Source organism: Hemiscyllium ocellatum, chromosome 50 (genome assembly GCF_020745735.1).
Source record: "Hemiscyllium ocellatum isolate sHemOce1 chromosome 50, sHemOce1.pat.X.cur, whole genome shotgun sequence".
NCBI lineage: Eukaryota > Metazoa > Chordata > Chondrichthyes > Orectolobiformes > Hemiscylliidae > Hemiscyllium > Hemiscyllium ocellatum.
Window position 1 is genome coordinate 1,788,310 of NC_083450.1, and position 27,861 is coordinate 1,816,170.

The following is a 27,861-nucleotide window of genomic DNA, read 5'->3' on the forward strand; positions in this document are numbered from 1 at the left end:
TGTGTGTGTGTGAGTGACCCTGTACCCCAGTGAGAGTCAGTGTGTGTGTGTACATGTGGGGACTGTACCCCAGTGAGAGTCAGTATGTGTGGGGGACCCTGTACCTCCAGTGAGAGTCAGTGTGTGTGTGTGTGTGTGACCCTGTACCCCAGTGAGGGTCAGTGTGTGTGTGTGGGACCCTGTACCACAGTGAGAGTCGGTGTGTGTGTGTGAGACTGTACCCCAGTGAGAGTCAGTGTGTGTGTGTGGGACTGTACCCCAGTGAGAGTCAGTGTGTGTATGGGACTGTACCCCAGTGAGAGTCAGTGTGTTTGTGGGAACCTGTATCCCAGTGAGAGTCAGTGTGTGTGTGGGCACTGTACCCCAGTGAGAGTCAGTGTATGTGGGACCCTGTACTCCAGTGAGAGTCAGTGTGTGTGTGGGAACCTGTACCCCAGTGAGAGTCAGTGTGTGTGTGGGACTGTACCCCAGTGAGAATCAGTGTGTGTGTGGGACCCTGTACCCCAGTGAGTGTCAGTGTGTGTGTGGGACCCTGTACCCCAGTGAGAGTCAGTGTGTGTGTGGGACTGTACCCCAGTGAGAGTCAGTATGTGTGTGGGAACTTGTACCCCAGTGAGAGTCAGTGTGTTTGTGGGATCCATACCCCAGTAAGAGTCACTGTGTCTGTGTGAGACCCTATACCCCAGTGAGAGTCAGTGTGTATGTGTGTGAGTGACCCTGTACCCCAGTGAGAGTCAGTGTGTGTGTGTACATGTGGAGACTGTACCCCAGTGAGAGTCAGTATGCGTGGGGGACCCTGTACCTCAGTGAGAGTCAGTGTGTGTGTGACCCTGTACCCCAGTGAGGGTCAGTGTGTGTGTGTGTGTGTTGGACCCTGTACCCCAGTGAGAGTCAGTGTGTGTGTGTGTGTGGGAACTTGTACCCCAGTGAGAGTCAGTGTGTTTATGGGCTGCATGCCCCAGTGAGAGTCAGTGTGTGTGTGTACATGTGGGGACTGTACCCCAGTGAGAGTCAGTATGTGTCGGGACCCCGTGCCTCAGTGAGAGTCAGTGTGTGTGTGTGTGTGTGTGGGATCCTGTACCCCAGTGAGCGTCAGTGTGTGTTTGGGACCCTGTACCCCAGTGAGAGTCAGTGTGTGTGTGTGTGTGTGTGGGACCCTGTACCCCAGTGAGCGTCAGTGTGTGTGTGGGATCCTGTACCCCAGTGAGAGTCAGTGGGAGTGTGTGGGCCCTGTACCCCAGTGAGAGTCAGTGTGTGTGTGGGACTGTACCCCGGTGAGAGTCAGTGTGTGTGTGGGACTGTACCCCAGTGAGAGTCTGTGGGAGTGTGTGACTTTGTGCCCCAGTGAGTCAGTGTGTGTGGGACCCTGTACCCTAGTGAGAGTCAGTGTGTGTGTGGGACCGTGTACCCCAGTGAGAGTCAGTGTGTGTGTGGGACCCCGTACCCCAGTGAGAGTCAGTGTGTGTGTGGGACCCTGTACCCCAGTGAGAGTCAGTGTGTGTGTGTGGGACCCCGTACCCCAGTGAGAGTCTCTGTGTGTGGGACCCCGTATCCCAGTGAGAGTCAGTGTGTGTTTGGGACCCCGTATCCCAGTGAGAGTCAGTGTATGTGGGACCCCCATACCCCAGTGAGAGTCAGTGTGTGTGTGTGGGACCCCGTACCCCAGTGAGAGTCTCTGTGTGTGGGACCCCGTATCCCAGTGAGAGTCAGTGTGTGTTTGGGACCCTGTACCCCAGTGAGAGTCAGTGTGTATGTGGGACTGTACCCCAGTGAGAGACAGTGTGTGTGTGTGAGACCCTGTACCCCAGTGAGAGTCAGTGTGTGTGTGTGGGACCCTGTACCCCAGTGAGAGTCAGTGTGTGTGTGTGGGACCCTGTACCCCAGTGAGAGTCAGTGTGTTTGTGGGACCCCGTACCCCAGTGAGAGTCAGTGTGTGTTTGGGACCGTGTACCCCAGTGAGAGTCAGTGTGTATGTGGGACTGTACCCCAGTGAGAGTCAGTGTGTGTGTGTGTGGGACCCCGTAACCCAGTGAGAGTCAGTGTGTGTGTGGGACCCTGTACCCCAATGAGAGTCAGTGTGTGTGTGTGGGACCCTGTACCCCAGTGATCCTGTACCCCAGTGAGAGCCAGTGTGTGTTTGGCACCCTGTACCCCAGTGAGAGTCAGTGTGTGTTTGGGACCCTGTACCCCAGTGAGAGTCAGTGTGTGTGTGTGGGACCCTGTACCCCAGTGAGAGTCAGTGTGTGTGTGGGACCCTGTATCCCAGTGAGAGTCAGTGTGTGTTTGGGACCCTGTACCCCAGTGAGAGTCAGTGTGTGTGTGGGACCCCGTCACCCAGTGAGAGTCAGTGTTTGTGTGGGAGTGTACCCCAGTGAGAGTCAGTGTGTGTTTGGGGCTGTACCCCAGTGAGAGTCAGTGTGTGTGTGGGACTGTATCCCAGTGAGAGCCAGTGTGTGTGTGGGACTGTATCCCAGTGAGAGTCGGTGTGTGTTTGGGACCCTGTACCCCAGTGAGAGTCAGTGTGTGTATGGGACCCCGAACCCCAGTGAGAGTCAGTGTGTGTGTGGGAGTGTACCCCAGTGAGAGTCAGTGTGTGTGGGCCCTGTACCCCAGTGAGAGTCAGTGTGTGTGTGGGACCCCGTAACCCAGTGAGAGTCAGTGTGTGTGTGGGACCCTGTACCCCAGTGAGTGTCAGTGTGTGTGTGGGACCCCGTAACCCAGTGAGAGTCAGTGTGTGTGGGCCCTGTACCCCAGTGAGGGTCAGTGTGTGTGTGGGACCCTGTACCCCAGTGATCCTGTACCCCAGTGAGAGCCAGTGTGTGTTTGGGACTGTACCCCAGTGAGAGCCAGTGTGTGTGTGGGACCCCGTATCCCAGTGAGAGTCAGTGTGTGTGTGGGACCCTGTATCCCAGTGAGAGTCTGTGTGTGTGGGACCCCATACCCCAGTGAGAGTCAGTGTGTATGTGGGACCCCGTAACCCAGTGAGAGTCAGTGTGTGTGTGAGAGACTGTATCCCAGTGAGAGTCAGTGTGTGTGTGGGGCCCATTCCCTGGTGAGAGTCAGTGTGTGTGTGTGTGGGCCCCACTCCCCAGTGAGAGTCGGTGTGCGCATGGAGCCGTATCCCGGTGAGATCCATGTTTGAAAAGTTGTCACCTGAGCCAGAGCGATCGAAGTGACTCGTCTAAATCTAGACAAGTGCCAGTTAAATGTTGTATTCTATTAATACGGATGGGACTGTGCACGCAATTGCTGCAGGAGGCAGTCCGGCTGGAAGCCCTTCCCCCACAGGTTGTTAGTGTGAATTCATTTTGTTCCTGTGACTCTTTGTACCATTGGCCAGACCGAGACTCTTGGGAGTTGGGTGAGCTCTGAACGCCCCTTCCTTCAACATCATCCATTTCTCCAAAGAGAGCCAAATGTCTTTTAAGACGTTAATTGAATTAATTCAAGAAGCTGAGCCATTGGAAGGAGCCTCCGAGCAGCAGGAGTTCAGGATTGCATTCACAGCCTGTCAGCCCATACAAAGGGACAGGCAGAGAGTTCAGGAGCACCCAGGTCCTATTCAGCACAAATCATCAGAGTCAACCTTAGCTCCATTTCGCAGCACCAGCAGTTGGGCGTCACTCTGATAGCCAGACAGATTGCATGGTGCCATTTATCTCTCACATTCCTGAAACTGCTACCTCTCACTTCAGTGGCAATTCACGTTCGGCAGCTGTCCCTCTGATAGCCACAGTGATAATCAGTCTGCACAGTTCGAGCTAGCAGGCAGTTTAACTGTGGAAAGCATCACATCTGAACTCAGACCAGTCTCATTGACAAGTATGCAGATGGTTAGCATTGCTGCCTCACAGCATCAGGGACTTGGGTTCGATTCTAGCCTCAAGTGACTCTCTGTGGCGTTTGCACATTCTCCCCTGTGTCTCCATGGGTTTCCTGCAGGTATCTGGTTTCCTCCCAGAGTCCAAAGATGTGCAGGTTAGAGCAGGTTGGCCATGCTAAGTTGTCCCATAATCTCTAGGGATGTGTAGGCTGGGTGAATTAACCATGGATAGTGTGGGATTATGGAGATGGAGTGTTTGGAGGGGTAGTGAAATCTTGATGGGCTGAATGGCCCCCTTCTGTACTGGAGGAATTCTGTGTAACATTAGTGGGTGTGACAGTGTAATATGAGGTGGTGTGTGCGAGAGTGTGTCAGTGTGCTACATCAAAATGTTACAGTGCAAGAAGGGGAGCTGGTAATGTTAGACCATAATCTCACTGAACTGGCAATCCAGAGACCCATACTAAGGTTTTTGAGATATGTTCAAATCCCATCCTGACAATAAATGGAATTTACGTTCAATTAATTGATATAACATCATTTGTTCACGGGACATAGGTAACCCTGGCTAGATCAGCAGTTATTGTCCATACAGCACAGAAACAGACCCTTCGATCCAACCCAATCTAGTCCCACCTACCAGCACCTGGCCCATATCCCTCCAAACCCTTCCTATTCATATACCCATCCAAATGCCTCTTAAATGTTGCAGTTGTACCAACTCCACCACTTCCTCCAGCAGCTCATTCCATACACGTACCACCCTCTGTGTGAAAAAGTTGCCCCTTAGCTCTTTTCCCTCTCACCCTAAACCTACACCCTCTAGTTCTGGACTCCCCCTCCCCAGGGAAAAGACTTTGTCTATTTACCCTGTCCATGTCCCTCATGATTTGATAAACTTCTTCTATAAGGTCACCCCTCAGCCTCCGACGCTCCAGGGAAAACAGCCCCAGCCTGTTCAGCCTCTCCCTGTAGCTCAGATCCTCCAACCCTGACAACATCCTTAAGTCTTTTATGAACCCTTTCAAGTTTCACAACATCCTTCCGATAGGAAGGAGACCAGAATTGCACGCAATATTCCAAAAGTGGCTTAACCAATGTCCTGTACAGCCACAACATGACCTCCCAACTCCTGTACTCAATACTCTGACCAATAAAGGAAAGCATACCAAACACCTTCCTCACTATCCTATCTACCTGCGACCCCACTTTCAAGGAGCTATGAACCTGAACTCCAAGGTCTCTTTGTTCAGCAACACTCCCGAGGACCTTACCATTAGGTGTATAAGTCCTGCTAAGATTTGCTTTCCCAAAATGCAAATCAAAGCACTAACCCCTCTATACGCTTCCTTACAGACAGACAAAGGCAGGAAAAAGACATGGATGTACTGGACAGAGGGGTAAACTGGGAATGCAGTTCAGTGCTCTTTGTTCTTGTGCTAATCAAATAAAAAACTGCTTTCCAATCGTCCTTCTCCAGATGACGCCAAGCAGCAGCATCACTGATAAAAGATCTCTGCATTATCGAACAAAACCACAGCTCACAGCAATTGTTGAAGGAAAGATAAACTTGTCTTGTTCAAGGTTAAAGTGGCTTAAAGGAGGGAACAGAAAACTCCTGAACTGCTGAAGGCTTCTTAATGTGACTCTTTGTGAGCTGTCTCCAACAGATCATCCCCTCACATCTTCTATAATCGACCTACTCTTTTAAATCTCAATTTTAAGTCTGTCAGAATTACCAATAATGACCCCTTCTCTCCCTGCACCTTCCCTGTAGCTGTAACACTGTATTCTGCATTCTTACTCTGACATACTAACGTAAGTTAAAAATCACAGGACACCAGGCTATAGTCCAACAGGTTTATTTTGTCCGGTATCGAGCTACCTGATGAAGGAGCAGCATTCCAAAAGCTGCACTTCCAAATAAACCTGTTGGGCTATTAGCTGATGCTGTGTGATCTTTAACTTTGTCCAACACTGGCTCCTCCACATCATACTTACGTAAGGTATGATTCACCTGGATAGCATGCAAGACAAAACCTTTCACTGTGTCTCCATATTTGTGACAATAATAAACTAAATCAAATCAATATCTTGCCCCCATCCCCAAGCTGTTCAGCTAATCCAAGAACCAGTCACGTGTTGTTGACCAGCAGAAGATCTTTGTCACAAACAGGGATTCCTGGAAAACCTCAGCAGGTCTGGCACAGTCTGTGGAGAGATATCAGAGTTAGCGTTTCGGGTCGAGTGACCTTTCTTCAGAACAAACCTTTCTGACAGGCCTGCTGAGTTTTTCTAGCCATTTCTGTTTGTGTTTCTGCAGTTTCTTCCAGGTGTTTTTTTTAAGCAAATCCTTGTCGTTGGTAACTGGTCACTAGTACTGAATCAGTCAACCAAAATTCCATCTGTCCATAACCATTTCAGTTCCAGTTCATCTGCAGATCCTGCTGTACCGTGCAGGTGTGCAATGAATATCTGGTTCCTTACTTACAAATTGTGCACCCAGGCTTGTTATAAAAAAATTCTTTTCATGGTTTCAATAACAATTCTTTCAAAATCACACAAATTAAAACATATTAACCTTACATTCCCTCATCCTTGTAAAGATGACATCAGCTGCAGTCTCCTAAACACAGACCTGGCCTGTCCAATTTGTAACTTGAATCATTTTGACAAATTTGTCCTCCCGAACTTCCAAGGCTGATTAAACATTCCTGAGGTTAGGGGCCCAGTGTTGGGGGACTGGGTCACACTGTCCTGATTAAACATTCCTGAGGTTAGGGGCCCAGTGCTGGGGGACTGGGTCACACTGTCCTGATTAAACATTCCTGAGGTTAGGGGCCCAGTGCTGGGGGACTGGGTCACACTGTCCTGATTAAACATTCCTGAGGTTAGGGGCCCAGTGCTGGGGGACTGGGCCACACTGTCCTGATTAAACATTCCTGAGGTTAGGGGCCCAGTGTTGGGGGACTGGGCCACACTGTCCTGATTAAACATTCCTGAGGTTAGGGGCCCAGTGCTGGGGGACTGGGTCACACTGTCCTGATTAAACATTCCTGAGGTTAGGGTCCCAGTGCTGCTGGGGGACTGGGTCACACTGTCCTGATTAAACATTCCTGAGGTTAGGGGCCCAGTGCTGGGGGACTGGGCCACACTGTCCTGATTAAACATTCCTGAGGTTAGGGGCCCAGTGCTGCTGGGGGACTGGGTCACACTGTCCTGATTAAACATTCCTGAGGTTAGGGGCCCAGTGCTGGGGGACTGGGTCACACTGTCCTGATTAAACATTCCTGAGGTTAGGGGCCCAGTGCTGGGGGACTGGGTCACACTGTCCTGATTAAACATTCCTGAGGTTAGGGGCCCAGTGCTGGGGGACTGGGTCACACTGTCCTGATTAAACATTCCTGAGGTTAGGGGCCCAGTGCTGCTGGGGGACTGGGTCACACTGTCCTGATTAAACATTCCTGAGGTTAGGGGCCCAGTGCTGCTGGGGGACTGGGTCACACTGTCCTGATTAAACATTCCTGAGGTTAGGGGCCCAGTGCTGGGGGACTGGGTCACACTGTCCTGATTAAACATTCCTGAGGTTAGGGGCCCAGTGCTGGGGGACTGGGTCACACTGTCCTGATTAAACATTCCTGAGGTTAGGGGCCCAGTGCTGCTGGGGGACTGGGTCACACTGTCCTGATTAAACATTCCTGAGGTTAGGGGCCCAGTGCTGGGGGACTGGGTCACACTGTCCTGATTAAACATTCCTGAGGTTAGGGGCCCAGTGCTGGGGGACTGGGTCACACTGTCCTGATTAAACATTCCTGAGGTTAGGGGCCCAGTGCTGGGGGACTGGGTCACACTGTCCTGATTAAACATTCCTGAGGTTAGGGGCCCAGTGCTGCTGGGGGACTGGGTCACACTGTCCTGATTAAACATTCCTGAGGTTAGGGGCCCAGTGCTGGGGGACTGGGTCACACTGTCCTGATTAAACATTCCTGAGGTTAGGGGCCCAGTGCTGCTGGGGGACTGGGTCACACTGTCCTGATTAAACATTCCTGAGGTTAGGGGCCCAGTGCTGCTGGGGGACTGGGTCACACTGTCCTGATTAAACATTCCTGAGGTTAGGGGCCCAGTGCTGGGGGACTGGGTCACACTGTCCTGATTAAACATTCCTGAGGTTAGGGGCCCAGTGCTGCTGGGGGACTGGGTCACACTGTCCTGATTAAACATTCCTGAGGTTAGGGGCCCAGTGCTGGGGGACTGGGTCACACTGTCCTGATTAAACATTCCTGAGGTTAGGGGCCCAGTGCTGGGGGACTGGGTCACACTGTCCTGATTAAACATTCCTGAGGTTAGGGGCCCAGTGCTGGGGGACTGGGTCACACTGTCCTGATTAAACATTCCTGAGGTTAGGGGCCCAGTGCTGGGGGACTGGGTCACACTGTCCTGATTAAACATTCCTGAGGTTAGGGGCCCAGTGCTGTTGGGGGACTGGGTCACACTGTCCTGATTAAACATTCCTGAGGTTAGGGGGCCAGTGCTGGGGGACTGGGTCACACTGTCCTGATTAAACATTCCTGAGGTTAGGGGCCCAGTGCTGGGGGACTGGGTCACACTGTCCTGATTAAACATTCCTGAGGTTAGGGGCCCAGTGCTGGGGGACTGGGCCACACTGTCCTGATTAAACATTCCTGAGGTTAGGGGCCCAGTGCTGCTGGGGGACTGGGTCACACTGTCCTGATTAAACATTCCTGAGGTTAGGGGCCCAGTGCTGCTGGGGGACTGGGTCACACTGTCCTGATTAAACATTCCTGAGGTTAGGGGCCCAGTGCTGGGGGACTGGGTCACACTGTCCTGATTAAACATTCCTGAGGTTAGGGGCCCAGTGCTGGGGGACTGGGCCACACTGTCCTGATTAAACATTCCTGAGGTTAGGGGCCCAGTGCTGCTGGGGGACTGGGTCACACTGTCCTGATTAAACATTCCTGAGGTTAGGGGCCCAGTGCTGCTGGGGGACTGGGTCACACTGTCCTGATTAAACATTCCTGAGGTTAGGGGCCCAGTGCTGGGGGACTGGGTCACACTGTCCTGATTAAACATTCCTGAGGTTAGGGGCCCAGTGCTGGGGGACTGGGTCACACTGTCCTGATTAAACATTCCTGAGGTTAGGGGCCCAGTGCTGCTGGGGGACTGGGTCACACTGTCCTGATTAAACATTCCTGAGGTTAGGGGCCCAGTGCTGTTGGGGGACTGGGTCACACTGTCCTGATTAAACATTCCTGAGGTTAGGGGCCCAGTGCTGGGGGACTGGGTCACACTGTCCTGATTAAACATTCCTGAGGTTAGGGGCCCAGTGCTGGGGGACTGGGTCACACTGTCCTGATTAAACATTCCTGAGGTTAGGGGCCCAGTGCTGGGGGACTGGGTCACACTGTCCTGATTAAACATTCCTGAGGTTAGGGGCCCAGTGCTGGGGGACTGGGTCACACTGTCCTGATTAAACATTCCTGAGGTTAGGGGCCCAGTGCTGCTGGGGGACTGGGTCACACTGTCCTGATTAAACATTCCTGAGGTTAGGGGCCCAGTGCTGCTGGGGGACTGGGTCACACTGTCCTGATTAAACATTCCTGAGGTTAGGGGCCCAGTGCTGTTGGGGGACTGGGTCACACTGTCCTGATTAAACATTCCTGAGGTTAGGGGCCCAGTGCTGCTGGGGGACTGGGCCACACTGTCCTGATTAAACATTCCTGAGGTTAGGGGCCCAGTGCTGGGGGACTGGGTCACACTGTCCTGATTAAACATTCCTGAGGTTAGGGGCCCAGTGCTGGGGAACTGGGTCACACTGTCCTGATTAAACATTCCTGAGGTTAGGGGCCCAGTGCTGCTGGGGGACTGGGTCACACTGTCCTGATTAAACATTCCTGAGGTTAGGGGCCCAGTGCTGGGGACTGGGTCACACTGTCCTGATTAAACATTCCTGAGGTTAGGGGCCCAGTGCTGCTGGGGGACTGGGTCACACTGTCCTGATTAAACATTCCTGAGGTTAGGGGCCCAGTGCTGGGGGACTGGGCCACACTGTCCTGATTAAACATTCCTGAGGTTAGGGGCCCAGTGCTGGGGGACTGGGTCACACTGTCCTGATTAAACATTCCTGAGGTTAGGGGCCCAGTGCTGCTGGGGGACTGGGTCACACTGTCCTGATTAAACATTCCTGAGGTTAGGGGCCCAGTGCTGCTGGGGGACTGGGTCACACTGTCCTGATTAAACATTCCTGAGGTTAGGGGCCCAGTGCTGGGGGACTGGGCCACACTGTCCTGATTAAACATTCCTGAGGTTAGGGGCCCAGTGCTGCTGGGGACTGGGTCACACTGTCCTGATTAAACATTCCTGAGGTTAGGGGCCCAGTGCTGGGGGACTGGGCCACACTGTCCTGATTAAACATTCCTGAGGTTAGGGGCCCAGTGCTGCTGGGGGACTGGGTCACACTGTCCTGATTAAACATTCCTGAGGTTAGGGGCCCAGTGCTGTTGGGGGACTGGGTCACACTGTCCTGATTAAACATTCCTGAGGTTAGGGGCCCAGTGCTGGGGGACTGGGCCACACTGTCCTGATTAAACATTCCTGAGGTTAGGGGCCCAGTGCTGCTGGGGGACTGGGTCACACTGTCCTGATTAAACATTCCTGAGGTTAGGGGCCCAGTGCTGTTGGGGGACTGGGTCACACTGTCCTGATTAAACATTCCTGAGGTTAGGGGCCCAGTGCTGGGGGACTGGGTCACACTGTCCTGATTAAACATTCCTGAGGTTAGGGGCCCAGTGGTGGGGGACTGGGTCACACTGTCCTGATTAAACATTCCTGAGGTTAGGGGCCCAGTGCTGGGGGACTGGGTCACACTGTCCTGATTAAACATTCCTGAGGTTAGGGGCCCAGTGCTGCTGGGGGACTGGGTCACACTGTCCTGATTAAACATTCCTGAGGTTAGGGGCCCAGTGCTGGGGGACTGGGTCACACTGTCCTGATTAAACATTCCTGAGGTTAGGGGCCCAGTGCTGGGGGACTGGGCCACACTGTCCTGATTAAACATTCCTGAGGTTAGGGTCCCAGTGCTGGGGGACTGGGTCACACTGTCCTGATTAAACATTCCTGAGGTTAGGGGCCCAGTGCTGGGGGACTGGGCCACACTGTCCTGATTAAACATTCCTGAGGTTAGGGGCCCAGTGCTGCTGGGGGACTGGGTCACACTGTCCTGATTAAACATTCCTGAGGTTAGGGGCCCAGTGTTGGGGGACTGGGTCACACTGTCCTGATTAAACATTCCTGAGGTTAGGGGCCCAGTGCTGTTGGGGGACTGGGTCACACTGTCCTGATTAAACATTCCTGAGGTTAGGGGCCCAGTGTTGGGGGACTGGGTCACACTGTCCTGATTAAACATTCCTGAGGTTAGGGGCCCAGTGCTGTTGGGGGACTGGGTCACACTGTCCTGATTAAACATTCCTGAGGTTAGGGGCCCAGTGCTGCTGGGGGACTGGGTCACACTGTCCTGATTAAACATTCCTGAGGTTAGGGGCCCAGTGCTGGGGGACTGGGTCACACTGTCCTGATTAAACATTCCTGAGGTTAGGGGCCCAGTGCTGGGGGACTGGGTCACACTGTCCTGATTAAACATTCCTGAGGTTAGGGGCCCAGTGCTGGGGGACTGGGTCACACTGTCCTGATTAAACATTCCTGAGGTTAGGGGCCCAGTGCTGCTGGGGGACTGGGCCACACTGTCCTGATGAAACATTCCTGAGGTTAGGGGCCCAGTGCTGCTGGGGGACTGGGTCACACTGTCCTGATTAAACATTCCTGAGGTTAGGGGCCCAGTGCTGCTGGGGGACTGGGTCACACTGTCCTGATGAAACATTCCTGAGGTTAGGGGCCCAGTGCTGCTGGGGGACTGGGTCACACTGTCCTGATTAAACATTCCTGAGGTTAGGGGCCCAGTGCTGGGGGACTGGGCCACACTGTCCTGATTAAACATTCCTGAGGTTAGGGGCCCAGTGCTGTTGGGGGACTGGGTCACACTGTCCTGATTAAACATTCCTGAGGTTAGGGTCCCAGTGCTGGGGGACTGGGTCACACTGTCCTGATTAAACATTCCTGAGGTTAGGGGCCCAGTGCTGGGGGACTGGGTCACACTGTCCTGATTAAACATTCCTGAGGTTAGGGGCCCAGTGTTGGGGGACTGGGTCACACTGTCCTGATTAAACATTCCTGAGGTTAGGGGCCCAGTGTTGGGGGACTGGGTCACACTGTCCTGATTAAACATTCCTGAGGTTAGGGGCCCAGTGTTGGGGGACTGGGTCACACTGTCCTGATTAAACATTCCTGAGGTTAGGGGCCCAGTGCTGGGGGACTGGGTCACACTGTCCTGATTAAACATTCCTGAGGTTAGGGGCCCAGTGCTGGGGGACTGGGCCACACTGTCCTGATTAAACATTCCTGAGGTTAGGGGCCCAGTGCTGCTGGGGGACTGGGTCACACTGTCCTGATTAAACATTCCTGAGGTTAGGGGCCCAGTGCTGGGGACTGGGTCACACTGTCCTGATTAAACATTCCTGAGGTTAGGGGCCCAGTGCTGGGGGACTGGGTCACACTGTCCTGATTAAACATTCCTGAGGTTAGGGGCCCAGTGCTGGGGGACTGGGTCACACTGTCCTGATTAAACATTCCTGAGGTTAGGGGCCCAGTGCTGGGGGACTGGGCCACACTGTCCTGATTAAACATTCCTGAGGTTAGGGGCCCAGTGCTGCTAGGGGACTGGGTCACACTGTCCTGATTAAACATTCCTGAGGTTAGGGGCCCAGTGCTGGGGGACTGGGTCACACTGTCCTGATTAAACATTCCTGAGGTTAGGGGCCCAGTGTTGGGGGACTGGGTCACACTGTCCTGATTAAACATTCCTGAGGTTAGGGGCCCAGTGCTGGGGGACTGGGTCACACTGTCCTGATTAAACATTCCTGAGGTTAGGGGCCCAGTGCTGGGGGACTGGGTCACACTGTCCTGATTAAACATTCCTGAGGTTAGGGGCCCAGTGCTGGGGGACTGGGTCACACTGTCCTGATTAAACATTCCTGAGGTTAGGGGCCCAGTGCTGGGGGACTGGGCCACACTGTCCTGATTAAACATTCCTGAGGTTAGGGGCCCAGTGCTGGGGGACTGGGTCACACTGTCCTGATTAAACATTCCTGAGGTTAGGGGCCCAGTGCTGGGGGACTGGGCCACACTGTCCTGATTAAACATTCCTGAGGTTAGGGGCCCAGTGCTGTTGGGGGACTGGGTCACACTGTCCTGATTAAACATTCCTGAGGTTAGGGGCCCAGTGCTGCTGGGGGACTGGGTCACACTGTCCTGATTAAACATTCCTGAGGTTAGGGGCCCAGTGCTGGGGGACTGGGTCACACTGTCCTGATTAAACATTCCTGAGGTTAGGGGCCCAGTGCTGGGGGACTGGGTCACACTGTCCTGATTAAACATTCCTGAGGTTAGGGGCCCAGTGCTGCTGGGGGACTGGGTCACACTGTCCTGATTAAACATTCCTGAGGTTAGGGGCCCAGTGCTGGGGGACTGGGTCACACTGTCCTGATTAAACATTCCTGAGGTTAGGGGCCCAGTGCTGGGGGACTGGGTCACACTGTCCTGATTAAACATTCCTGAGGTTAGGGGCCCAGTGCTGGGGGACTGGGTCACACTGTCCTGATTAAACATTCCTGAGGTTAGGGGCCCAGTGCTGGGGGACTGGGTCACACTGTCCTGATTAAACATTCCTGAGGTTAGGGGCCCAGTGCTGGGGGACTGGGCCACACTGTCCTGATTAAACATTCCTGAGGTTAGGGGCCCAGTGCTGGGGGACTGGGTCACACTGTCCTGATTAAACATTCCTGAGGTTAGGGGCCCAGTGCTGGGGGACTGGGTCACACTGTCCTGATTAAACATTCCTGAGGTTAGGGGCCCAGTGCTGGGGGACTGGGCCACACTGTCCTGATTAAACATTCCTGAGGTTAGGGGCCCAGTGCTGCTGGGGGACTGGGTCACACTGTCCTGATTAAACATTCCTGAGGTTAGGGGCCCAGTGCTGGGGGACTGGGCCACACTGTCCTGATTAAACATTCCTGAGGTTAGGGGCCCAGTGCTGCTGGGGACTGGGTCACACTGTCCTGATTAAACATTCCTGAGGTTAGGGGCCCAGTGCTGTTGGGGGACTGGGTCACACTGTCCTGATTAAACATTCCTGAGGTTAGGGGCCCAGTGCTGGGGGACTGGGTCACACTGTCCTGATTAAACATTCCTGAGGTTAGGGGCCCAGTGCTGGGGGACTGGGCCACACTGTCCTGATTAAACATTCCTGAGGTTAGGGGCCCAGTGCTGCTGGGGGACTGGGTCACACTGTCCTGATTAAACATTCCTGAGGTTAGGGGCCCAGTGCTGGGGGACTGGGTCACACTGTCCTGATTAAACATTCCTGAGGTTAGGGGCCCAGTGCTGGGGGACTGGGTCACACTGTCCTGATTAAACATTCCTGAGGTTAGGGGCCCAGTGCTGGGGGACTGGGTCACACTGTCCTGATTAAACATTCCTGAGGTTAGGGGCCCAGTGCTGCTGGGGGACTGGGTCACACTGTCCTGATTAAACATTCCTGAGGTTAGGGGCCCAGTGCTGGGGGACTGGGTCACACTGTCCTGATTAAACATTCCTGAGGTTAGGGGCCCAGTGCTGGGGGACTGGGCCACACTGTCCTGATTAAACATTCCTGAGGTTAGGGTCCCAGTGCTGGGGGACTGGGTCACACTGTCCTGATTAAACATTCCTGAGGTTAGGGGCCCAGTGTTGGGGGACTGGGTCACACTGTCCTGATTAAACATTCCTGAGGTTAGGGGCCCAGTGCTGCTGGGGGACTGGGTCACACTGTCCTGATTAAACATTCCTGAGGTTAGGGGCCCAGTGCTGCTGGGGGACTGGGTCACACTGTCCTGATTAAACATTCCTGAGGTTAGGGGCCCAGTGTTGGGGGACTGGGTCACACTGTCCTGATTAAACATTCCTGAGGTTAGGGGCCCAGTGCTGTTGGGGGACTGGGTCACACTGTCCTGATTAAACATTCCTGAGGTTAGGGGCCCAGTGCTGCTGGGGACTGGGTCACACTGTCCTGATTAAACATTCCTGAGGTTAGGGGCCCAGTGCTGTTGGGGGACTGGGTCACACTGTCCTGATTAAACATTCCTGAGGTTAGGGGCCCAGTGCTGCTGGGGGACTGGGTCACACTGTCCTGATTAAACATTCCTGAGGTTAGGGGCCCAGTGCTGCTGGGGGACTGGGTCACACTGTCCTGATTAAACATTCCTGAGGTTAGGGGCCCAGTGCTGGGGGACTGGGTCACACTGTCCTGATTAAACATTCCTGAGGTTAGGGGCCCAGTGCTGGGGGACTGGGTCACACTGTCCTGATTAAACATTCCTGAGGTTAGGGGCCCAGTGCTGGGGGACTGGGCCACACTGTCCTGATTAAACATTCCTGAGGTTAGGGGCCCAGTGCTGGGGGACTGGGTCACACTGTCCTGATTAAACATTCCTGAGGTTAGGGGCCCAGTGTTGGGGGACTGGGTCACACTGTCCTGATTAAACATTCCTGAGGTTAGGGGCCCAGTGCTGGGGGACTGGGTCACACTGTCCTGATTAAACATTCCTGAGGTTAGGGGCCCAGTGTTGGGGGACTGGGTCACACTGTCCTGATTAAACATTCCTGAGGTTAGGGGCCCAGTGCTGGGGAACTGGGTCACACTGTCCTGATTAAACATTCCTGAGGTTAGGGGCCCAGTGCTGGGGGACTGGGTCACACTGTCCTGATTAAACATTCCTGAGGTTAGGGGCCCAGTGCTGGGGGACTGGGCCACACTGTCCTGATTAAACATTCCTGAGGTTAGGGGCCCAGTGCTGGGGGACTGGGTCACACTGTCCTGATTAAACATTCCTGAGGTTAGGGGCCCAGTGCTGGGGGACTGGGTCACACTGTCCTGATTAAACATTCCTGAGGTTAGGGGCCCAGTGCTGCTGGGGGACTGGGTCACACTGTCCTGATTAAACATTCCTGAGGTTAGGGGCCCAGTGCTGCTGGGGGACTGGGCCACACTGTCCTGATTAAACATTCCTGAGGTTAGGGGCCCAGTGCTGGGGGACTGGGTCACACTGTCCTGATTAAACATTCCTGAGGTTAGGGGCCCAGTGTTGGGGGACTGGGTCACACTGTCCTGATTAAACATTCCTGAGGTTAGGGGCCCAGTGCTGGGGGACTGGGTCACACTGTCCTGATTAAACATTCCTGAGGTTAGGGTCCCAGTGCTGCTGGGGGACTGGGTCACACTGTCCTGATTAAACATTCCTGAGGTTAGGGGCCCAGTGCTGGGGGACTGGGCCACACTGTCCTGATTAAACATTCCTGAGGTTAGGGGCCCAGTGCTGCTGGGGGACTGGGTCACACTGTCCTGATTAAACATTCCTGAGGTTAGGGGCCCAGTGCTGCTGGGGGACTGGGTCACACTGTCCTGATTAAACATTCCTGAGGTTAGGGGCCCAGTGCTGGGGGACTGGGTCACACTGTCCTGATTAAACATTCCTGAGGTTAGGGTCCCAGTGCTGCTGGGGGACTGGGTCACACTGTCCTGATTAAACATTCCTGAGGTTAGGGTCCCAGTGCTGGGGGACTGGGCCACACTGTCCTGATTAAACATTCCTGAGGTTAGGGTCCCAGTGCTGCTGGGGGACTGGGTCACACTGTCCTGATTAAACATTCCTGAGGTTAGGGGCCCAGTGCTGGGGGACTGGGCCACACTGTCCTGATTAAACATTCCTGAGGTTAGGGGCCCAGTGCTGGGGGACTGGGTCACACTGTCCTGATTAAACATTCCTGAGGTTAGGGGCCCAGTGCTGGGGAACTGGGTCACACTGTCCTGATTAAACATTCCTGAGGTTAGGGTCCCAGTGCTGGGGGACTGGGCCACACTGTCCTGATTAAACATTCCTGAGGTTAGGGGCCCAGTGCTGGGGGACTGGGTCACACTGTCCTGATTAAACATTCCTGAGGTTAGGGGCCCAGTGCTGGGGGACTGGGTCACACTGTCCTGATTAAACATTCCTGAGGTTAGGGGCCCAGTGCTGCTGGGGGACTGGGCCACACTGTCCTGATTAAACATTCCTGAGGTTAGGGGCCCAGTGCTGGGGGACTGGGTCACACTGTCCTGATTAAACATTCCTGAGGTTAGGGGCCCAGTGCTGGGGGACTGGGTCACACTGTCCTGATTAAACATTCCTGAGGTTAGGGGCCCAGTGCTGGGGGACTGGGTCACACTGTCCTGATTAAACATTCCTGAGGTTAGGGGCCCAGTGCTGGGGGACTGGGTCACACTGTCCTGATTAAACATTCCTGAGGTTAGGGGCCCAGTGCTGGGGGACTGGGTCACACTGTCCTGATTAAACATTCCTGAGGTTAGGGGCCCAGTGCTGGGGGGACTGGGTCACACTGTCCTGATTAAACATTCCTGAGGTTAGGGGCCCAGTGCTGGGGGGACTGGGTCACACTGTCCTGATTAAACATTCCTGAGGTTAGGGGCCCAGTGCTGGGGGACTGGGTCACACTGTCCTGATTAAACATTCCTGAGGTTAGGGGCCCAGTGCTGGGGGACTGGGTCACACTGTCCTGATTAAACATTCCTGAGGTTAGGGGCCCAGTGCTGCTGGGGGACTGGGCCACACTGTCCTGATTAAACATTCCTGAGGTTAGGGGCCCAGTGCTGGGGGGACTGGGTCACACTGTCCTGATTAAACATTCCTGAGGTTAGGGGCCCAGTGCTGCTGGGGGACTGGGCCACACTGTCCTGATTAAACATTCCTGAGGTTAGGGGCCCAGTGCTGGGGGACTGGGTCACACTGTCCTGATTAAACATTCCTGAGGTTAGGGGGCCCAGTGCTGCTGGGGACTGGGTCACACTGTCCTGATTAAACATTCCTGAGGTTAGGGGCCCAGTGCTGCTGGGGGACTGGGCCACACTGTCCTGATTAAACATTCCTGAGGTTAGGGGCCCAGTGCTGCTGGGGGACTGGGTCACACTGTCCTGATTAAACATTCCTGAGGTTAGGGTCCCAGTGCTGCTGGGGGACTGGGCCACACTGTCCTGATTAAACATTCCTGAGGTTAGGGGCCCAGTGCTGGGGGACTGGGTCACACTGTCCTGATTAAACATTCCTGAGGTTAGGGGCCCAGTGCTGCTGGGGGACTGGGTCACACTGTCCTGATTAAACATTCCTGAGGTTAGGGGCCCAGTGCTGCTGGGGACTGGGTCACACTGTCCTGATTAAACATTCCTGAGGTTAGGGGCCCAGTGCTGTTGGGGGACTGGGTCACACTGTCCTGATTAAACATTCCTGAGGTTAGGGGCCCAGTGCTGGGGGACTGGGTCACACTGTCCTGATTAAACATTCCTGAGGTTAGGGGCCCAGTGCTGGGGGACTGGGCCACACTGTCCTGATTAAACATTCCTGAGGTTAGGGTCCCAGTGCTGGGGGACTGGGTCACACTGTCCTGATTAAACATTCCTGAGGTTAGGGGCCCAGTGCTGCTGGGGGACTGGGCCACACTGTCCTGATTAAACATTCCTGAGGTTAGGGGCCCAGTGCTGTTGGGGGACTGGGTCACACTGTCCTGATTAAACATTCCTGAGGTTAGGGTCCCAGTGCTGCTGGGGGACTGGGTCACACTGTCCTGATTAAACATTCCTGAGGTTAGGGGCCCAGTGCTGGGGGACTGGGTCACACTGTCCTGATTAAACATTCCTGAGGTTAGGGGCCCAGTGCTGGGGGACTGGGTCACACTGTCCTGATTAAACATTCCTGAGGTTAGGGGCCCAGTGCTGGGGGACTGGGTCACACTGTCCTGATTAAACATTCCTGAGGTTAGGGGCCCAGTGCTGCTGGGGGACTGGGTCACACTGTCCTGATTAAACATTCCTGAGGTTAGGGTCCCAGTGCTGGGGGACTGGGTCACACTGTCCTGATTAAACATTCCTGAGGTTAGGGGCCCAGTGCTGCTGGGGGACTGGGTCACACTGTCCTGATTAAACATTCCTGAGGTTAGGGGCCCAGTGCTGCTGGGGGACTGGGCCACACTGTCCTGATTAAACATTCCTGAGGTTAGGGGCCCAGTGCTGGGGGACTGGGTCACACTGTCCTGATTAAACATTCCTGAGGTTAGGGGCCCAGTGCTGGGGGACTGGGTCACACTGTCCTGATTAAACATTCCTGAGGTTAGGGTCCCAGTGCTGCTGGGGGACTGGGTCACACTGTCCTGATTAAACATTCCTGAGGTTAGGGGCCCAGTGCTGGGGGACTGGGTCACACTGTCCTGATTAAACATTCCTGAGGTTAGGGTCCCAGTGCTGCTGGGGGACTGGGTCACACTGTCCTGATTAAACATTCCTGAGGTTAGGGGCCCAGTGCTGGGGGACTGGGCCACACTGTCCTGATTAAACATTCCTGAGGTTAGGGGCCCAGTGCTGGGGGACTGGGTCACACTGTCCTGATTAAACATTCCTGAGGTTAGGGGCCCAGTGCTGGGGGACTGGGTCACACTGTCCTGATTAAACATTCCTGAGGTTAGGGTCCCAGTGCTGGGGGACTGGGTCACACTGTCCTGATTAAACATTCCTGAGGTTAGGGGCCCAGTGCTGGGGAACTGGGTCACACTGTCCTGATTAAACATTCCTGAGGTTAGGGGCCCAGTGCTGGGGGACTGGGTCACACTGTCCTGATTAAACATTCCTGAGGTTAGGGGCCCAGTGCTGGGGGACTGGGTCACACTGTCCTGATTAAACATTCCTGAGGTTAGGGGCCCAGTGCTGCTGGGGGACTGGGTCACACTGTCCTGATTAAACATTCCTGAGGTTAGGGGCCCAGTGCTGCTGGGGGACTGGGTCACACTGTCCTGATTAAACATTCCTGAGGTTAGGGGCCCAGTGCTGCTGGGGGACTGGGTCACACTGTCCTGATTAAACATTCCTGAGGTTAGGGGCCCAGTGCTGGGGGACTGGGTCACACTGTCCTGATTAAACATTCCTGAGGTTAGGGGCCCAGTGCTGCTGGGGGACTGGGTCACACTGTCCTGATTAAACATTCCTGAGGTTAGGGGCCCAGTGCTGGGGGACTGGGTCACACTGTCCTGATTAAACATTCCTGAGGTTAGGGGCCCAGTGCTGGGGGACTGGGCCACACTGTCCTGATTAAACATTCCTGAGGTTAGGGGCCCAGTGCTGCTGGGGGACTGGGTCACACTGTCCTGATTAAACATTCCTGAGGTTAGGGGCCCAGTGCTGGGGGACTGGGCCACACTGTCCTGATTAAACATTCCTGAGGTTAGGGGCCCAGTGCTGCTGGGGGACTGGGCCACACTGTCCTGATTAAACATTCCTGAGGTTAGGGGCCCAGTGCTGCTGGGGGACTGGGCCACACTGTCCTGATTAAACATTCCTGAGGTTAGGGGCCCAGTGCTGCTGGGGGACTGGGCCACACTGTCCTGATTAAACATTCCTGAGGTTAGGGGCCCAGTGCTGGGGGACTGGGTCACACTGTCCTGATTAAACATTCCTGAGGTTAGGGGCCCAGTGCTGAGTGCTGCTGGGGGACTGGGCCACACTATCCTGATGTATAACATGACGTTTCCCTATTGTGTATTACAGATGGAGGCTTGTTCTCCGAGTTATATTTTGTGGAAGAACCAAGTGATGTGATCGCAGTGAGGGACCGAGCGCTGATGTTAAACTGCCAAGTGGAAGGGGTGCAGCCCATCACCATCACTTGGAGGAAGGATGGTTTACCGCTGCTGGGCAGAGGCCGTATCTCAGTCCTCCAAAATGGTTCACTCTGTATCTGCAACTTTCTGAAGAGAAAGGAGAACAACGAATCAGATGTCGGGGAATACGATTGTACGGCGCGAAATCGATTTGGCATTCTGCTCAGTCGCAAGGCCCGAGTGCAGGTGGCAAGTAGGTGGTACCTGCCTCATTCCCTTCACCTGCAGCTATCACTGCCACACCTCTCTCTCTCTCTCTCTCTCTTATTGTATCTCGCTGTCTCACCCAGACCCCTCCAAATTCCTCCCTCTCTCTTTCTCATTCTCACTCTCTCACCCATATCCCTCCAGATTTCTCCCTCTCTCTCTCACCGATATCTCTCTCCAGATACCTCCCGCTCTCATTTTCTCTCTCACCCATATCCCCCAGATTCCTCCCTCCACTTCTCATTCTCTCTTTGTATCTCTATCTCTCAACCAGACTCCTCCAGATTCCTCCCTCCTTCTCTCTCATTTTTTTCTCTCTCTCTCCTATTCTTTCACTCTCCCATTTTCACTCTCTCTCTCTCTTCCCCCATTCTCTCTCTCTCTCTGGATTTTGTCTCTCTCTCTTATGTCTGTTCCCCTCAATCCCTCATCCTCACTCAGACTACACCCTACCCTACCTTCAGCCTCACCCTCACTGCATCCCTACCCTGGAGTCCTCACTCCTTCACTTCTCCCCTCATTCCCTCACCCTCCCACAATACCTGGTCATTTCTGATTCCTCCCTGTGTCGCTGAGATACCCTCCTTGTGCTTCATCCTCTCTCTAACTGGTCAAACCTGTGTCTTATCTGAAACCTTGGTGAGTAAGCTTAATGAATGCCTCTCACTATTCCTGTCGGTCTCCCCTTCCAGCTTTGCCTCGGTTTCAAACCCACCCTCAATCCATGAAGGTGCAGCTGGGAGGAGTGGCCCGGTTTGAGTGCCATATCTTCGGGATTCCTGAAGCCAAGATAACCTGGGAACTCAACCGGGTTCCTTTGAACATGGAGGATGCCAGGTAAGTTGCAGATTTCCAACAACCAATTAGAGTGATCATTCAAAACGGTCAGTGCTGAGGGAGCGGGCACTGTCGGAGGGTCAGTGCTGAGGGAGCGGGCACTGTCGGACAGTCAGTGCTAAGGGAGTGGGTACTGTCGGAGGGTCAGTGCTGAGGGAGCGGGCACTGTCGGAGGGTCAGTGCTGAGGGAGCGGGCACTGTCGGAGGGTCAGTGCTGAGGGAGCGGGCACTGTCGGAGGGTCAGTGCTGAGGGAGCGGGCACTGTCGGACAGTCAGTGCTAAGGGAGTGGGTACTGTCGGAGGGTCAGTGCTGAGGGAGCTGGCACTGTCAGACGGTCAGCGCTGAGGGAGTGGGCACTGTCGGAGGATTAGCGCTGAGGGAGTGCCGCACTGTCAGAGGTCAGCGCTGAGGGAGTGCCGCACTGTCGGAGGGTCAGTGCTGAGGAAGTGCCGCACTGTCGGACGGTCAGTGCTGAGGGAGTGGGCACTGTCGGAGGGTCAGTGCTGAGGGAGCGGGCACTGTCGGACAGTCAGTGCTGAGGGAGTGGGTACTGTCGGAGGGTCAGTGCTGAGGGAGCTGGCACTGTCAGACGGTCAGCGCTGAGGGAGTGGGCACTGTCGGAGGATTAGCGCTGAGGGAGTGCCACACTGTCAGAGGTCAGCGCTGAGGGAGTGCCGCACTGTCGGAGGGTCAGTGCTGAGGAAGTGCCGCACTGTCGGACGGTCAGTGCTGAGGGAGTGGGCACTGTCGGAGGGTCAGTGCTGAGGGAGCTGGCACTGTCAGACGGTAGGCGCTGAGGGAGTGGGCACTGTCGGAGGATTAGCGCTGAGGGAGTGCCGCACTGTCAGAGGTCAGCGCTGAGGGAGTGCCGCACTGTTGGAGGATCAGTGCTGAGGAAGTGCCACACTGTCGGAGGGTCAGTGCTGAGGGAGTGGGCACTGTCAGAGGGTCAGTGCTGAGGGAGTGGCGCACTGTCAGAGGGTCAGTGCTGAGGGAGTGGCGCACTGTCAGAGGGTCAGTGCTGAGGGAGCGACCACTGTCAGAGGGTCAGTGCTGAGGGAGCGGGCACTGTCGGAGGGTCAGTGCTGAGGGAGCGGGCACTGTCGGAGGGTCAGTGCTGAGGGAGCGGGCACTGTCGGACAGTCAGTGCTAAGGGAGTGGGTACTGTCGGAGGGTCAGTGCTGAGGGAGCTGGCACTGTCAGACGGTCAGCGCTGAGGGAGTGGGCACTGTCGGAGGATTAGCGCTGAGGGAGTGCCGCACTGTCAGAGGTCAGCGCTGAGGGAGTGCCGCACTGTCGGAGGGTCAGTGCTGAGGAAGTGCCGCACTGTCGGACGGTCAGTGCTGAGGGAGTGGGCACTGTCGGAGGGTCAGTGCTGAGGGAGCGGGCACTGTCGGACAGTCAGTGCTGAGGGAGTGGGTACTGTCGGAGGGTCAGTGCTGAGGGAGTGGCGCACTGTCAGAGGGTCAGTGCTGAGGGAGTGGCGCACTGTCAGAGGGTCAGTGCTGAGGGAGCGACCACTGTCAGAGGGTCAGTGCTGAGGGAGTGGCGCACTGTCGGAGGGTCAGTGCTGAGGTAGTGGCGCACTGTCGGAGGGTCAGTGCTGAGGTAGTGGCGCACTGTCGGAGGGTCAGTGCTGAGGGAGTGGCGCACTGTCAGAGGGTCAGTGCTGAGGGAGTGGCGCAATGTCAGAGGGTCAGTGCTGAGGGAGTGCCGGACTGTCGGAGGGTCAGTGCTGAGGGAGTGCCGGACTGGCGGAGGGTCAGTGCTGAGGGAGTGGGAACTGTCGGAGGGTCAGTGCTGAGAGAGTGCTGCACTGTCGGAGGGTCAGTGCTGAGGGAGTGGGCACTGTCGGAGGGTCAGTGCTGAGGCAGTGGGCACTGTCGGAGGGTCAGTGCTGAGGCAGTGGGCACTGTCGGAGGGTCAGTGCTGAGGGAGAGGCGCACTGTCGGAGGGTCAGTGCTGAGGGAGTGCCAGACTGTCGGAGGGTCAGTGCTGAGGGAGTGGGCACTGTCGGAGGGTCAGTGCTGAGGGAGAGGCGCACTGTCGGAGGGTCAGTGCTGAGGGAGTGCCACACTGTCGGAGGGTCAGTGCTGAGGGAGTGCCGGACTGTCGGAGGGTCAGTGCTGAGGGAGTGGGAACTGTCGGAGGGTCAGTGCTGAGGGAGTGGGAACTGTCGGAGGGTCAGTGCTGAGGGAGAGGCGCACTGTCGGAGGGTCAGTGCTAAGGGAGTGGCGCAGTGTTGGAGGGTCAGTGCTGAGGGAGTGCCACACTGTCGGAGGGTCAGTGCTGAGGGAGTGCCGGACTGTCGGAGGGTCAGTGCTGAGGGAGTGGGAACTGTCGGAGGGTCAGTGCTGAGGGAGAGGCGCACTGTCGGAGGGTCAGTGCTAAGGGAGTGGCGCAGTGTTGGAGGGTCAGTGCTGAGGGAGTGCCACACTGTCGGAGGGTCAGTGCTGAGGGAGTGCCGGACTGTCGGAGGGTCGGTGCTGAGGGAGCGGCCATTGTCAGAGAGTCAGTGCTGAGGGAGCGCCGCACTGTCGGAGGGTCAGTGTTGAGGAAGTGGGAACTGTCGGAGGGGCAGTGCTGAGGGAGCGGGCACTGTCGGAGGGACAGTGTGGAGGGAGTCGCGCACTATCAAACGGTCAATGCTGAGGGAGTGAGCATTGTCAGAGGGTCAGTGCTGAGGGAACGGGCTCTGCCAGAGGGTCAGTGCTGAGTGAGCGCCGCACTGTCGGAGGGTCAGTGCTGAGGGAGTGGCGCACTGTCGGAGGGTCATTGCTGAGGGAGTGCCGCACTGTCAGAGTGTTAGTACTGAGGGAGTGCCGCACTATCGGAGGGTCACTGCTGAGGGAGTGGGCACTGTCGGAGGGTCAGTGCTGAGGGAGTGGCGCACTGTCGGAGGGTCACTGCTGAGGGAGTGTCAGACTGTCGGAGGGTTGGTGCTGAGGGAGCGGGCACTGTCAGATGGTCAGTGCTGAGGGAGCAGGCACTGTCGGAGAGTCGGTGCTGAGGGAGTGAGCATTGTCAGAGGGTCAGTGCTGAGGGAACGGGCTCTGCCAGAGGGTCAGTGCTGAGTGAGCGCCGCACTGTCGGAGGGTCAGTGCTGAGGGAGTGGCGCACTGTCGGAGGGTCATTGCTGAGGGAGTGCCGCACTGTCAGAGTGTTAGTACTGAGGGAGTGCCGCACTATCGGAGGGTCACTGCTGAGGGAGTGGGCACTGTCGGAGGGTCAGTGCTGAGGGAGTGGCGCACTGTCGGAGGGTCACTGCTGAGGGAGTGTCAGACTGTCGGAGGGTTGGTGCTGAGGGAGCGGGCACTGTCAGATGGTCAGTGCTGAGGGAGCAGGCACTGTCGGAGAGTCGGTGCTGAGGGAGTGGGCAGTGTCGGAGGGTCAGTACTGAGGGATTGCCGCACTGTCAGAGGGTCAGTGCTGAGGGAGCGGGCACTGTTGGAGAGTCAGTACTGAAGGGTTCAGCAGGAGCCAGTGTTTTAGGTGTCATACACTTAAAGATCCAGCAGCCAGTATTTTGATGAAAAGCTGGTACTATTACTTGGTGTCACAGAGCACTGTTGAATCCTCTGCTTGTGTCTCAGACAAGTGGTTATTTAGTGGTGTTTTACCTCACTGTGGCTGAATTTAACTTGTCTGCAGCCCTCTCTCCACATCCTGCTGTTGTCTGTAAGGCTGTGAGGTGTGGAGCACTGTCATTCCCTGTGCCATGCTGTGACAGAGTGTGGAAAGCATGACTGCCTCTGCTTTTATCTCCAGGTATACCCTGCTACCAACTGGAGTTCTTCAGATCACCCGGGTACAGCAACAGGACCTGGGCTCCTACCGCTGTGTGGCAGTCAACATTGCAAACACCCGGGCCAGCCAGGAGGCTACACTCAGCCTGTCAGGTCAGGACCACAGCACGGCCTTCAGCTTCCGTAACCCTCCCTCGGCCTCCACATCCCTCCCTCACCCTCCACAATCCTACATCACCTTCTGTAATCCTCCCTCACCCTCCACGTCCCTCCCTCACCCTCCACGTCCCTCCCTCACCCTCCACATCCCTCCCTCACCCTCCACAACCCTCCCTCACCCTCCACAATCCTCCTCACCCTCCACAATCCTACATCACCTTCTGTAACCCTCCCTCAGCCTCCACGTCCCTCCCTCACCCTCCACAACCCTCCCTCACCCTCCACAATCCTCCTCACCCTCCACAATCCTACATCACCTTCTGTAACCCTCCCTCAGCCTCCACGTCCCTCCCTCACCCTCCACAACCCTCCCTCACCCTCCACAATCCTCCTCACCCTCCACAATCCTACATCACCTTCTGTAATCCTCCCTCACCCTCCACGTCCCTCCCTCACCCTCCACAACCCTCCCTCACCCTCCACAACCCTACATCACCTTCTGTAACCCTCCCTCAGCCTCCACATCCCTCACTCACCCTCCACATCCCTCCCTCACCCTCCACAACCCTCCAGCTGTGCCTCACCCTCCACAACCCTACATCACCTTCTGTAACCCTCCCTCACCCTCCACATCCCTCCCTTGCCCTCCACATCCCTCCCTCACCCTCCACATCCCTCCCTCGCCCTCCACAACCCTCCCTCAGCCTCCACATCCCTCCCTCACCCTCCACAACCCTCCAGCTGTGCCTCACCCTCCACAATCCTACATCACCTTCTGTAACCCTCCCTCACCCTCCACATCCCTCCCTCACCCTCCACAACCCTCCAGCTGTGCCTCACCCTCCACAATCCTACATCACCTTCTGTAACCCTCCCTCACCCTCCACATCCCTCCCTCACCCTCCACAATCCTCCAGCTGTGCCTCACCATCCACAATCCTACTTCACCCTCCACAACCCTCCCTTACCTTCAATCACCCTCTCTCACCATCAATAACTCTCTCTCACTGTCAATAACCCACCCTCACCCTCCACAATCCTCCCTCACCTTCAATAACCCTCCCTTACCTTCAGTAACCGTCCTCACCCTCAATAACCCTCCCTCACCCTCAATAACCCTCTCTCTCACCCTCTACAATCCTCCCTCACCCTCAATAACCCTCCCTTACCCTCAATAACCCTCTCTCTCACCCTCTACAATCCTCCCTCACCCTCAATAACCCTCCCTTACCCTCAATAACCCTCTCTCTCACCCTCCACAATCCTCCCTCACCTTCAATCATTGCTCACCCTCCACAACCCTCCTTAGCACTGCTGCCTCACAGCGCCTGAGACCCGGGTTCAATTCCCGACTCAGGCGACTGACTGTGTGGAGTTTGCACGTTCTCCCTGTGTCTGCGTGGGTTTCCTCCGGGTGCTCCGGTTTCCTCCCACAGTCCAAAGATGTGCGGGTCAGGTGAATTGGCCATGCTAAATTGCCCGTAGTGTTAGGTAAGGGTTAAATGTAGGGGTATGGGTGGGTTGCGCTTCGACGGGTCGGTGTGGACTTGTTGGGCTGAAGGGCCTGTTTCCACACTGTAAGTAATCCAATCTAATAACCCTCTCGCACCCTCAATAATCATCCCTTATCCTCCATAACCCTCCCTCCTCTTCCACAAACCTGTCCCACTCTCCGTAACACAGCTTCAATAACCTCTCACCTTCAATAACTATCCCTCACCCTCCACTGCCCCTACCCTTACCACGAAAAGCTTCCCTCTCCCTTCATGGGCCTCCCATCACTCTCCTTCTTCCTCCAGAGCCCTCAACAGCCCTCCCTCCCTGCCTCACCCCACAGTCCTCCCTCTCCTTTATCTTGTCCTCATTATCATCTCTCACCCTCTCCCTAACTCTCATTCTCAATATGGTTCCTACCCAGCTCCCTAACCCTCATCCTCAATATCATCTCTCACCAGCTCCCTAACCCTCATCCTCAATATCATCTCTCACCATCTCCCTAACCCTCATCCTCAATATCATCTCTCACCAGCTCCCTAACCCTCATCCTCAATATCATCTCTCACCAGCTCCCTAACCCTCATCCTCAATATCATCTCTCACCAGCTCCCTAACCCTCATCCTCAATATCATCTCTCACCAACTCCCTAACCCTCATCCTCAATATCATCTCTCACCAGCTCCCTAACCCTCATCCTCAATATCATCTCTCACCATCTCCCTAACCC

The 27,861-nt window shown here is 55.4% G+C and overlaps 1 protein-coding gene across 1 annotated transcript in view; it reads left to right on the forward strand.

The window, feature by feature from the left end:
* The first annotated feature begins 3,109 nt into the window (after window positions 1-3,109).
* si:ch211-57n23.4 (immunoglobulin superfamily DCC subclass member 3) overlaps window positions 3,110-27,861 on the forward strand; it is a 48,879-nt gene continuing 24,127 nt past the window's right edge. The window contains exons 1-4 of the mRNA XM_060820624.1: window positions 3,110-3,125; window positions 20,574-20,879; window positions 21,586-21,730; window positions 25,500-25,630. Of these exons, the coding sequence (XP_060676607.1) occupies window positions 3,110-3,125; window positions 20,574-20,879; window positions 21,586-21,730; window positions 25,500-25,630 (598 nt within the window). The remainder of the gene's footprint in view (window positions 3,126-20,573; window positions 20,880-21,585; window positions 21,731-25,499; window positions 25,631-27,861) is intronic.